This window comes from Chenopodium album, chromosome 5 (genome assembly GCF_948465745.1).
Source record: "Chenopodium album chromosome 5, dcCheAlbu1.1, whole genome shotgun sequence".
In the NCBI taxonomy this organism is placed as follows: domain Eukaryota; kingdom Viridiplantae; phylum Streptophyta; class Magnoliopsida; order Caryophyllales; family Amaranthaceae; genus Chenopodium; species Chenopodium album.
This window is the reverse complement of record NC_137838.1, coordinates 50,185,862-50,198,823: the sequence shown is the minus strand read 5'-3', so window position 1 is coordinate 50,198,823 and position 12,962 is coordinate 50,185,862. Positions and strand designations below refer to the sequence as shown.

General features: G+C 34.7%; 1 protein-coding gene across 1 annotated transcript; it reads left to right on the top strand.

Moving 5' to 3' along the window:
• The first annotated feature begins 6,699 nt into the window (after window positions 1–6,699).
• On the top strand, window positions 6,700–11,297 carry LOC145632095 (uncharacterized). The gene is made up of 7 exons (XM_081684376.1): window positions 6,700–6,889; window positions 7,634–7,763; window positions 7,852–7,967; window positions 9,115–9,253; window positions 10,292–10,406; window positions 10,594–10,666; window positions 10,742–11,297. Exons 1-7 carry the CDS (start codon window positions 6,740–6,742, stop codon window positions 10,958–10,960), a joined length of 942 nt encoding a protein of 313 aa, XP_081540502.1. The 5' UTR covers window positions 6,700–6,739; the 3' UTR covers window positions 10,961–11,297.
• Window positions 11,298–12,962: the final 1,665 nt, after the last annotated feature.

The window sequence follows — 12,962 nt, the reverse complement described above, 5'->3', positions numbered from 1 at the left end:
GAAGATTGTTTCATTTCTATAACTTAAAAGAAAAAAAGAGAGAGGGTAAAACCGTGAAAGAAGATGAAGGAATTTAGTTAGATATATACATGTGAAGACTGTGGGATATAAAATGACATATTATTTTAAATTATATTTAAAGTCTAGGAGATGAAAAGATAATGTACAAAGTATAATTTATATGTAATGTGTATTAATTAAAACATTATTTTATTATGGTGAAATGAAACACTTCATTTTCTTACTTGAATTTGCAAGTTGTATAATGCATAAAGACTTAAACATAAATATTAAGGGAGATGCATGACATGTGGCATATGGGGTGATGAGTGACTTGTGAATTGTGATGCCATGTGTGATATGAAAAATTTGTGGTTTGTGTTTTTAAATACTAAGTATAGATGAGATGACTATCGCTTTTAAAGAAAAACACAATCATCTTATTTTCTTTTAATAATAGGACTATTTATTACCAAGGTAATTCAGGTTCTATATACATTGCCTAGAAAGAAAAAGAGTTAACACAATAAATTGATTTAATATATCGACAGCCTTGACATCAACTTTAAATGTCTTTTACAACTCTTGAGCATTGGTCTTCTCACTTATCATGAGCAACTAATATGTCCGCCTGCATGGGATATCTCCATCTTCTCTAAGCTAGGAACATTGATTGAACATGATTGCTACATGAAAAAAAAATGATCGTTATCACTATTACACGTATACCTCACTGCCAAGTCATCATGATGATTCAAATATTAAGTCAATAATCCTTGCTTTTTAAAAACATGTCTAATTTTCTTTCTTTATTCTTCTATGGGAAAGTTGGATTCCCCTTCCTTTTTATACAAATCCGTCTTTTTTGTTCATTTCTTTTTTAGGGGGTAAGTCGGGATGATCCCTCCCATTTGGCAACTAAAATACTCGGAAATAGTATAATTTTTCCGCTCTTTGCCTCAAATTGGGGGCTTAAAAAAGCCAGGACATCCCCACTTCTCTCTATTTACAGATTTGAATACGCTATTTATGCTGCGAAATCAATGTCATGCAAAGCTTATTACGAACCATCTTAATAACTTTAAATGACAAAGGGAAGAATACCACTTCCTATTATTTGACCAAGATAATTAATTATGTTACTTGATCAAACAATTTATGATAAACATATGCAATATTTCGCAAATTGAAAATACAAATCTTGGGGCCTTAAATACACATGAGAAACATCCCCTAGCATATGTATACATGAATTCCAAAAGTCACCTAATTCTACACTTGGAGGCTTCAAATTAAAAATATAAGTCTCACCTTAACTTTCATTTTAAAATGAGACTATATTTTGGAAAGTGATTAGAACAATTTTATAAATTATTCTAACACTCCACCAAAACTAAGTTTGATAAACATTCATTTTCAGACTATGGTGCTTATTTAATTGAAATAACTTCACTTTTAATTAGCAAAATATGACAATGATGACAAACACTTAGAAGTAGACATATAAACAAAATTATATATACAAAAATTTGCTCACATTTTCATATCTTTGTTGAAATAAGTTACGAGTTACAACTTACCTTCATCAATCTTGGACAAAAAAGTCACACTCAATTACGAGTTAGACTTTTCTTTCCATTTTGGGTCCAGTTTTGAAAATAATATGATTATGATTTTTGCCTACTAGAAAAATTTGCTTTTCAAAACAAACTATTGGACCCTCTTCAAATTTTGAATTCTTATTCGAAACAACATGTTTCTAATAAAAATAGTATTCAAAATTTCCTTTCTGAATTTTTGTTTTCTCAAATTAAATAAATTTTTCAGATTATCAATAACCGTTTGGATAATACATGTATATACATAAATATTTTTAAAAGGAATGAATTAAGATTTGAATTCTTCTTGACTCGAACTTGTTCTCGCTTATTGGCTAAGGGATGGTAAATGAACCACCTACAAGACCAAAATCAAAGGTTGACAAAGAAAATATTTGATGTTCTAAATCAACTTTGAAGAATAAAATCACCGCAATGATCTTTACAAACGTTTAGACATTAGGTAAGATTACTAAACCTTAAACACAATTGTTTTTGGTCTATAAACAATAAAAAAACTAACTTGCTTTCTTGAAAATAACTTTAACCAAAATGTGAAAGTCATATCACTGTCCTAAATATTTCAAAAACAAAAATAGGATATATACACAGGTCCATCTCAATATCATATGAATGGCCTAAACAATAGCAAGTCATTAGAATTTACCCCCAATTGGGGGCTCCAAGACTTGCGAAATAGCAAGAATGCGCATAACCCGACACATGGGGGCTCCAATATCAACAAAAAAGGAGATATTCATGCCATTCGAGCTACTTTCGAGAATCGCATAAACTACAAATGGTTTACGTAGATCTCGAGCCTTACAATTTTCAAATGGATCAAAATGATATAATAATCATGTTATTATTCCTTTGAAAACTAAGTTTGCAACTAAACTTGGCCATTAAACAGGTTACATACACGAGCCATTTTCAAGTTCAACTTCAAAAACTAATCTTAGTGCATAATTGTTGTTTCAATACTTCAATTTACTATAGAGATTAGAGAGTATGACTAGTCGAATAAAAAACCCCCAAATTCAAAATTTGGGCTTTAACGATTCAAAAATCGCCCAAATTCAGCCAAGAATGAACGAATTATGGCAAATATGAATAAGGGACAAGATCTACTTCCTTTAGCTTCGAAAAACAAGAAAATCCGAGCTCTTTAGAGAGAGAAAGAAGCGAAAATCGTGAAGGAAGGAGATAGAAAGCGAAATGAAAAATCGCGCTCAACGATTCTCTTTTTGCTGACTTAAATGTCGCGCGCAACTGAATTAGTTGCATGTGACAGACCAGCGCAACTCAGAACGTGCGCGCGCCTGGCCAGCGCGACCTACTGAGTTGCGCGCGGATACCGGTCACTAAAATGACCTGTATCCAGATTTTGATCCGTTTGATCATTTTTTTTTGAATAGTTTTTGCTTGTTATTAGACGTAATGGCGCGCAAATTATCAAAATCTTTTTAATTGCTTTGCATATTGTAGTTTGTTTTCTTTTTTGTTAGTTTTTTTGCATCATATTGCATGCACAACGTGCTTTGTGCCTTCCCCAAGGATACGTTTTGAACGTTTTTCGTAAGAGTGCCTTAAGACGTTCCGTGGTGGTGCTTTACGTAAAAGCACCCATAGACAGGTTTGTCATCTTACTGTACTGACGTTACAAATGTCCGGGTTTTATTCTTTTTTCACGCCCGAAGCAAAAAGGAAGGCGTTTTCATGCAGCGTAAAAATGCAAATGACGTATCGTACGGCGCAAAATTGTACGGCTTAGGTGTTGCGTAAAATTTCACTCAGCCCAAGCTTTGGGAGATCTACCTCTCGGGACTAAAAGGTAGAGAATTACATTAGGCGTTAGCTCACGAGTCGACAGGCGCGTCGAACCTTCAGGAACAGGCACTTCTTAAATGGGAGCAAATACGGTAGTTAGTGCGCTTACTAACTTACCGGACAGTTAGGGTGTTGAATTTATCCCCTGTATAAAGAAGCGACGAGACGATGTCGCGCCTATGTAGTCACGTGCCCCCAGCCAGTCCTAAGACACGTGTACTCATCTTGTGGACAAAACTGATGAGATATTTGCCGACTTTCTTCCCTCTCACTGAATTTGGATATATGCCTCCAGTCCTGAGACATGTATTTCTATCTTGTAGACTTCCGGCTCGAATACCGAACCCGACTCGAATACCGGACCATTTCGGCTCTAATACCGAAAACCCTTTTTCATCTTTTACTTTGTTAAAGTCAGGCTAAAGTTTCAATGACATATCGAGGGACTTTAGACCAACGATGACACGATTGAGAGGAAATCTTCCCCTTTTATCCTTTTAAAACCGATCTCTTCTCATGACTTGACATCACCCAGAACACCTTTACTTGTAAAAGCGTTCTACAATTGCAAAGGATCAATCTAGATTCTTTAGCACATTGAGACTAGAAAAACTTTTTCTAGCCTTAATAGCTACTTGTTTCAAACACTTAGCAAACCAAGGATCGTTTTGACATCCTTAATATTTCTGAAAGATTCTCTATTCTTAGGGAACTTCACAGAATGAGTCTCGGATTTATTTCCTTGACTACTTTGATCATCGTCTATTCTAGACTCGATCAAAGTGGGGGCTAATTGTAGACACCTACTTTTGGGCTCTTGTCCCGAAAGGAAGTGCGGTGATGTTACAAAAATTCGTTCTTCATGTTAGATCAAAGTTGAAATGTTTATGGACTATGAAAAGAATTATGAAGTAAGTTGAAACCCATATTTGAGACTAAGTTATCTTAGAGCTTTGTCCAATCACTAATTAGGCCTAAAACATGTTCATACATGTTTAAACTTGATTAATAACAGACCCAAATGAGTCAAATGCAATGATTGGATCCAATGAAACCTACATTGTTGAAAAACCGAGCCAAACAGGTAAACCAACCATCAAATTCCCATTCAAGGCCTATACATATGGATATCCCTTTTAATGAGATTTACAACGGTATATTATAAGCCCAATTCCGAGCTAAAATGATGAAGTTATGATCAAAACATTAAACCGGGCCCTAAAACCGACACCCTTGCACTACAACGGCCATGAATTTTGATCCATAACATATTTTAGCCTAATTCTAACGGCATTAGAAAGTAGACATTTAGATCTTTCCAATGATATCTCACACGCCTTAATCCGACTCCGCAATCAAAAGTTATGGAAGTTTTAAAAACGCATTTTCGTATAAGGCAAACCGCAAACCAGCAGCGCAACTCATTGAGATGCGTGCGGCACCCAGCGCGACTCAGAGAGTTGCGCGCGCCACCTGATGGCGCGGATCTAAAACCCTAAACCTAGATCCCTACGCCTATAAATAGGGGTCTTCGTTCAGCATTACGAGGATCGAAAAATTCAGAATTAAAACCCTAGTATTCTCAAAACCCTAATCTCTCAACTTCTCTTACTATCATACTACTTTTTCTTCTCTCTTCCTAAATACTTTCAAACCCTAATTGATTCCATTGAAGTCCTTGGAGGTACTAAGAAGAAAGAAAGTCCATAAACACATTAAAACAGAGATATAACATAAAAGAAGAACGGCTAGTTTCCTGAGCACTTAGATAAATCACTTTTCTTTTATTGTTTAAATAATTTTTATTGATTAATTAGTGTTGTTTAATCACTTTAAACATACTATTAATTAATTAATTAATTCACGTAGTATTCTTTCGTTAATTAAGACTAGAATTTGAATAATTAACTGTTGTTTTATCACTTAAGACAAGGCGAATTTTATTTATTTATTGTTCTTTCACGAATATTATTAAATAAGAATAACGACTTTTGCAATGTAATTCCTATGTGATTAATGCTTGTAAATAAAATCAACTAACATAGTTTTAGTATCACGTTGCATGTATTGTTTGGTAATGAAATTGTGAAAAAGGAAGAGCTAGTAGAGGCCGTACTAAGGCTAGAATAGCGATTCCTCCCTAAAGGAACGTTATTTTAGTACCCTCGCTCCCGAACTCATTTCTGGTTTATGTAGACCAATTTGGGCATGGGTAAACTTATAATTCGTGCTAATTATTCCATGAACTCCACATGGAAGAAAGGCATGAACGAGGTTTATGAGTTTTCCTAAAACTCATTGGCGACTCCTACTTGTTTCTTACAAAAAGGCGTGATGAGAGTATCATTTCTAATTCAAGGTCTCCCAAATAGTCAAAATTCAAATCCTACTACACCCTAACAAGTGTAAAGTCCTAGGCTTTTAAGTGGCCAAGGGCATTTAAGGAGAGTACCCCTTATGATGGGATCACCCTCCTTACACCTTGTAAGTTGCTTCAGTATGGGGAAAGCTCAGAATTTGCTTTAATGGAGGAACGGAAAAGGCTCGGAAGCTGCTTCAATTGAGAAAAAAGATAAGAAAGTCACGTAGTTACAATTCAGCGAAATCAATATTCAAACAAAAATCGAAAATGAAAATTGGAAGAAACAACGAATTTAACAAAAGCAAAATTGAGTAGAAAATCAAAAGCGAAAATTATTGAAACAAATCAAAATTTTACAAGAAATACAATTTGTTAATTAAGAGAAAATCAGAGAACTCACCTTGAGGAGAGAAATTGAAATATGAGGAGAGAGATTGAAATCTAAGGTAAAGACTGAGGAGAGAGAGGAAAAGTAATCAACAGTTAACAAAACACAAGCTAAGCATTTTGGCAGAGAGAAGAGTGGGAAACAGATCACCACCAAGAAAAAAAGCAAAAAAATGTGAGCCAACAGATCACCAGCAACAACATAAGGGCAAAATCGTAATTGTACTTTTTGTGCGGTAAAACAGTCACTACACTATTACTAAGCATTTTCCAACTTCTCACTTTTAATAATTATAGAGTAGATATACTAAGGACACACCAAAAGATGACGACATGTGTCATTGCTGGTGTGCCTTCTAATATACTTCATAGTTATTGATTAGACTAATGTCTACATGGAGGGCCGCATACCAAAAAAAAAAAAAAAAAATTCGCCACATGTCCATTTCGAATACGACACTATTCGTCGATGAATTTGGTCTAGCTTTGTGTTAGTTAACTCACCATACCTTTTCTCCGAAAGCCTCTGCTCAGAAACCCTAATCTCACTTTCACCCCCAAAATGCCGCACGGCGGCTATGGCAAACGCCGAGTTGCCGAACAGAAGCCCAGCAGCAGTCATCGTTCCAAGGCCGTTGGAGGTGTTGCCAAGAAACCCAAGGCCACTTCTCTTAAAAATCAAATTCGTTCCATTGAGCGTATGCTCCGCAAGGTATTCTTTTCTTCACTCTCGTTCTTCTGTAATTTGATTTATTTTTTTTCTTTTTTCTTTTTTTTTTTTTTTTTGGTTTTTTAGGCTACAATTTGAGTGGTTTTTGATGTTTTGTTTTTTGAAATGTATATTATGCTATTACTATACATTTTGATTTATGCATTTTGCCTTACTTTAAAGTATTTGGTTGTCAATTTAGTTCTATAAGTTGTTGGTAATGAAACTAATGCTATCTGATTGATAATATAAATCGAGCTTATCCGGTTTATGTGTTGAAATTGAGCTACTTAGTTAATTTATTATTCAGGAATCGAGTTTTGCTTCATTTGGTGAGTGAAGAAAACTTATGCATTTTGACCTAATGACTTAATTAAGAATTATTCGGAAGTCCGGTTAGTTTCATAGAAATAGGAGTGAATTTTTATGAAACCAAGTAATAGTACCATGTATTAATGGACATTTTGTCCATGAGAACATACGGCGAGATTACAGAAGGACAAAAGTTTTCCCAAACTTGTTTTACGCCCAAAGGCACTACACTAATTCCCATCCCTCTTAACATGCAACCAAGAGATAAATCAAAAGCATAGCTAAGAGAAAAAACACATGTAAAATAGAATCCAAGTCAGTAAGGTAGGAGGACATAATTTTATAGGTATTGCAAGTATGTACATTCAGTAGTCATTGAGAGGTGTTGAATAAATATATTTTCATCTAATTTATTTTGTTGGTCTCATTGTGAAGGATCTTCCACCTGAAATGAAGGCTGCTCAAGAGAAGAAGCTAGAAGGGCTGAAGAAGCAGCAGGACCTTCACACTCGGTTGGCTGTAGAGCGTAAAGTTTTCCTTCGAGATAGGAAGATCAAATTCTTCGGTATTTATTTTTTATTTTTTTTTATCTTTGTTCCTCTCTATTGTAGGCAAAATTTAGTCGTTTATGGCTGTCAAATTTTGGTTTTTAGAGAGGAGAAAGATAGAGAGAAGATTGAGGCGTTTGGAGAAGAATCTACGCTCATCTTCTGGTCAAGTACAAGAGAAAGAGATAGCTCAGTTGAAAGAAGATCTGGAATACGTTCGGGTAAGCAGTGTATGAAGTACGTGTTACTGTCATAATTAGCTGTAATAAGTGTAGGATGACTGCAGTTTGGGCTAATGTATGGAAGTTGACATTTCAACTCATTAGGTTGGCCATAACTTTTGACAGAGATAATTGTTTTTTTATAACATAACTGAAGTTAGTATCATAGGGGTCGGTAGAGTTTGCTAATCCATCCTTTGCCAATCCATCCCATTTTTACTTTGTATTCTCTGGTGTTCATAATATATCGTGATTTGGGTTCTATTTAGAACTTATTAAGGTTAATTACTACCTCAGAAGGCTAGGTAGCACAAATAGCCACTACCATGTCTTGAACTATTGTACATGAACACCAATAAAACTATAGTGAAGATTTGGTACCTCAAGTCTGAAGTTCCCTAGTGACTTTAGTCTATCTAGTGAAGAAAGAACAATCACGGATTCGTCTTGAATTACCTTTTATACTTGAGAGTCATGCCTCTGTTTTATTTTTTCCCTCAAATTTTTACTCTAGAAAATGCTCTTTTGAATCCTATTTTATGTACTATATTTTGATTCCAGCTGAACTGTCTTGCACCTCATTGCTTGTTAGTTTCTGATGTCCAGGGAAAAACAATATCACCCTGTTTCTTCTTACCTAAGTACGGTATTAATTATTTGGGAGTAGAGTAAAAGGTGCTTTTGGTATTGCTTAATCTTGTCTATTGTACTATAAAAATCATTTTCTAACACTTGAATCTAGTCTTTAATTTAGAAAATAAAGGTTCATTGGAATAAATGAAAGACATTATTTATGTTTGACGATGAAAAGATGTATTGTTGTAGGAACAAAAAACACTTGCTCTTATTCATTTAATCTATTGCTACCTCCGTTTCATATTATTTGCAGCGATTAGACATTTTTCCTCTCTAATTTAGTATGATGTTATTTTAAGCTTTTGCACTATTGCTAATTTAGTAATGGCTTGCATGCTGGGTAAAAAGCCCACACCTTGATATCAACATAGATTCTGCATATGACAAAATTGTCTTGCTCTTTAGTTGTATTATATTTTAGCTATTTTGAATAGCTCTAGAAATGTCAGTTTTGTAGTTGTCTATACTTTCTTTTGTTTCTCACTAATTGAGCTACTTCATTGTGTTGCAGTTTTTCCCCAAGACAGAAAAATATGTGTCATTATTTACCGGAGATGAAAATTCAGACATAGTAGATAAAAGGAATAGATTGCGGAAGCAGATTAAAGCTAACGTAATTGCTGCTGCAGCCAGTGGAAAGGACTTGGAAGGTATCCCCCTTTTCTATGAACTGAAGAAGTCAATGCTAATTCTTCTCATTTGTTATCCTAGATTTGGATTTTGGAACATGGGAAGTCATTTTCCATAGTCATTTGCTATAAGTTTATCTCAGCTGGTTTGTTAAATATAGCACAAAGTCATATTATGTTGGTTAACATGAGGGCTTTCATGGCTGGTGCTTATTGGAAAAGGAAGGAGAAAAAAGTTCTATATAGGATGTCCTATTCAGTATCACATTTTAAGTGAATTTGAACTAACCGCATGTCAGCTATGGTGAAAATGAAATGTAGACTAACGTTAATGAGAACTTTATGAACCAATGAGAATTGATTCACCATACACTAAAAGTTATTATGGTGGATATGATCTTTCAATGCATAATTGTACTGTTCTCATTTAACATGAGTGGCTGTTGTTGCTTGTTCCCTTGCCCTTGGACATGTTTCTTGCTTCCATACTGTAAGTGTAGACTTGAATTGGTGGAGCAAGTATCAGCTCCATCACTGTATGGATTATTTTTAACAATAGGCTCGTGGAAGATAGTATTTATTTATTTATTTATTTTTTAGCACGATTTCAAAATCAATAAAGCTTACAATATCCCTGAACTAATTGCCCCTTGGTAGTCTATTTGCTCCCCTTTTTTACATTATTGTTGGGAGCAAATTTGAACTTCTTTTAGATCCAATCCCTTTTTTTTTTATGTGGTTCTTAATAAGATTCCTATGCTAACGAGTTCCAAAAGTGAGTTTAGTTTTCTGTAAGTTTGGTTAGAGTGATTTTATCCTGCTGTAGTAAATAGTAATCACCTGTGTTGGAAAAGAGTGGCAATTAAGCTTATTCTGTAATACTAGCACATTTAAGATTTCAACACATACTTGTCCAATTACAGTTTCACTGAATTTCAAGTATGCTTGTCTGATGCCTCTTTCCTTCAATATTTGGGTTCTCAGTCAGCGCATTGTCTAATGTGTGAAGTATGAAAAATGTGTTAACTCAAGCTTATACCGTTTTTTGTTTGTTTGCAGAGACAGGAAGTGAGGATGATGGGCTAGCTGATCTCAGTGATGATGATTTCTTTGTATCAGGGACTTCAAGTGATGAAGCAGATGCAGATGATGAGTTAACAGATTTAAGTGCGAGGTGGCCCATCTCTCCCCTCCTCCTGAGGCTTCTGTTTTCATTTCTAATTATATTGAGGATGCAGAATGATTGTAATGGCATTAAAATTTTTGAAGCTCATGAAAGCATATTAATAAACAATTAATATTTTGGCTCCATTTGTCTAAATCCTTGGCCTATTTTAATCGCAAAACTTGTCTGATGTTAGGGAACAAGCTTCTAGTGCTTCTGGACATTCTGGTAAAGCTGCATCTGGCTTATCCAGTGATGAGAGGAATCAGGTATGTGCTTGTCCATTTGGTATATATGCTTTGAGAGAATTTAATTTACTAAATTGCTGTACTTGGTTGATGCAGAAACAAAAGTCGGCTCGATGTTTAATGCCACCTCCTCGTCCTCAGAAATCTATAACACGGAGGAATATCACACCCAGGAACACATCAAACCATCAAAACTTTAATTCTTATAACAGAGAATCCTCTAATTCACAAACAGGCCAGAGTAGCAACATGAGTTCCAATTCTGATGCTCACAAGCCACGGAGAAAGCGTAGACCTAAGAAGAAAAAGCAGTAGGTTTCCGTTCTTGCTTTCAGCTTGGTTATATGTTGAAACATTTATTACTGAACAAAAGAACCCAAAGAGATCTTACATGAAAGTAATGTTGAAACACTTATGTGTTGAAGAAGCAACTCAAGGGAGGTCTTACGTGAAATGAATAGCCTGGTGTTACGTGCTGTGATAATTAAGAATATGGAAAATGTTTAGTATGAGATGCTAAAAAGCAGTCAAAAACACTCGAATTTTAATACTCCGTAGAAAATTTCTCGGTTATGTAGTTACAAGCTTTTAGATACTATGAGGATTGCTTGCTATCAAGTAGTATTACTTAATTGATTGTTTTTTTGGCCAATAGTATTTGAATTTATAGTGGCCATGAAGATTGTGTAACCTCACACCAAGTTACTAGCAGAAATTTGACGAGTAGACAAAATATTTACGTACATAAGTAGTAGATTGGGTACTCAAAAACAATAGTTACAAGTCTTTTTTATTAGGAAAATTTGTGTAGAAGGGACTTATATCTTCACTCTTTTGTCGGGAAGGACCTTATATGTTCAAAGTTCTAAAAGGACTTTATAAGCATGTTTTGTTGTCTAGAGGGACCTTGACGCCGGATTCCTGTGTTTGACTTTTTTATTCCGGCGTTAACCAGTCACGTGACTTTAAAAATCTCCCTCTTATTTTTTTCCCTTTTCCCTCCGATTCACATTCTCTCTCTTCTGTTCCCCTTAAGTTTTTCCCCAAGTTGTTTCTCTTTCATCACGAAACAAGCTGGCTAACTCTGATTTCAGAAATACAAGCAAGCAGCGTTCGATTAAGTCCTTTTCGCATCAAGTCCTTTTCGCATCAGGTGAGAACAATTCTTACGTTTTTTTTTCCAATCCCATTGTTTTAAGCCTAAGTTTAGTTGTTTGGAAATTAGGGTTTATAACTCAATTGGTTTTGAAATAATGTTTTTTTGGTTGTTGAAGGATCTTTCGACTAAAAGGAAGTTACCAAAGTGCAATTGTGGTCTTCCTCTTGCGCAAAGGACTTCATGGACTCATGAAAATCCAGGCAGAAGGTTTAAAGCTTGCGAATTTAATAATTTCGAGACAGGGGAGAAGGGTTGTGACTACTTTGAATGGGTTGTTGATGAAGATATTTTAGAGTGGCAGAAGGATGTAACTAATGTTCTACTATCTGAAAAACAAAGATTGGCTACATATATGAATGTTTTGCAGGCTAAGGTGGCTTGTATGGAAAATGAGAGGAGAAGGTTAATTGATGAACATGAGAACTTGAAGAACAAGATGATGAGGAGCAAGGAAGGTGTTCATAAACTCTAATGAGGAAAATTTTGGGGAAAAATTTAGGGGAACAGAAGAGAGAGAATGTGAATTGGAGGAAAAAGGGAAAAAAATAAAAGGGAGGGTGATTTTTTTAAGTCACGTGATAGTCATGGACTGGTTAACGCCGGAGTAAAAAAGTCAAACACCGGAATCCGGCGTTAAGGTCCCTCTAGACAACAAAACATACTTATAAGGTCCTTTTACACCACTTTGAACATATAAGGTCCTTCTAGACAAAAGAGTGAAAATATGAATCCCTTCCAGACAAATTTTCCTTTTTATTAGGTACAACAGGTAATAATTCAAGTAAAATGTATTTAATTACATAACAAACAATTTAGGGTTCGTTTAACATTGCTGTGGTTTTTTGTTTTTAGGTTTTTTGTTGTACAAAATTATATGATATATGTCACATAATGAATCAAAAATTATTTAAACTTATAAAAATCATAATAATTTTGAAAACTGACAACAAAAAAGTGAAATCACCTTTTTCTTGTTTTACGTTTTTGGTTTTTAGTTTTAAAAAAAAAAGGAAACTGAAAACCAAAATTGATGCCAAACAAACCTTTAGTTATAAAGAATATATTGTGCTTGTATAATTAACAAACAATTGATAATAAATATATTGTTAACAATTTACAAATTTCCTACCATCTTACATGATCAATTTTCCACAAAAA

Excerpts from the sequence above, each read along its gene's own strand:
- LOC145632095 (XM_081684376.1), top strand. The coding sequence starts at position 6,740 with ATGCCGCACGGCGGCTATGGCAAACGCCGAGTTGCCGAACAGAAGCCC. Across the intron at positions 9,254-10,291 it reads CAGTGGAAAGGACTTGGAAG|AGACAGGAAGTGAGGATGAT; the intron begins GTATCCCCCTTT and ends GTTTGTTTGCAG. Across the intron at positions 10,667-10,741 it reads CCAGTGATGAGAGGAATCAG|AAACAAAAGTCGGCTCGATG; the intron begins GTATGTGCTTGT and ends TGGTTGATGCAG.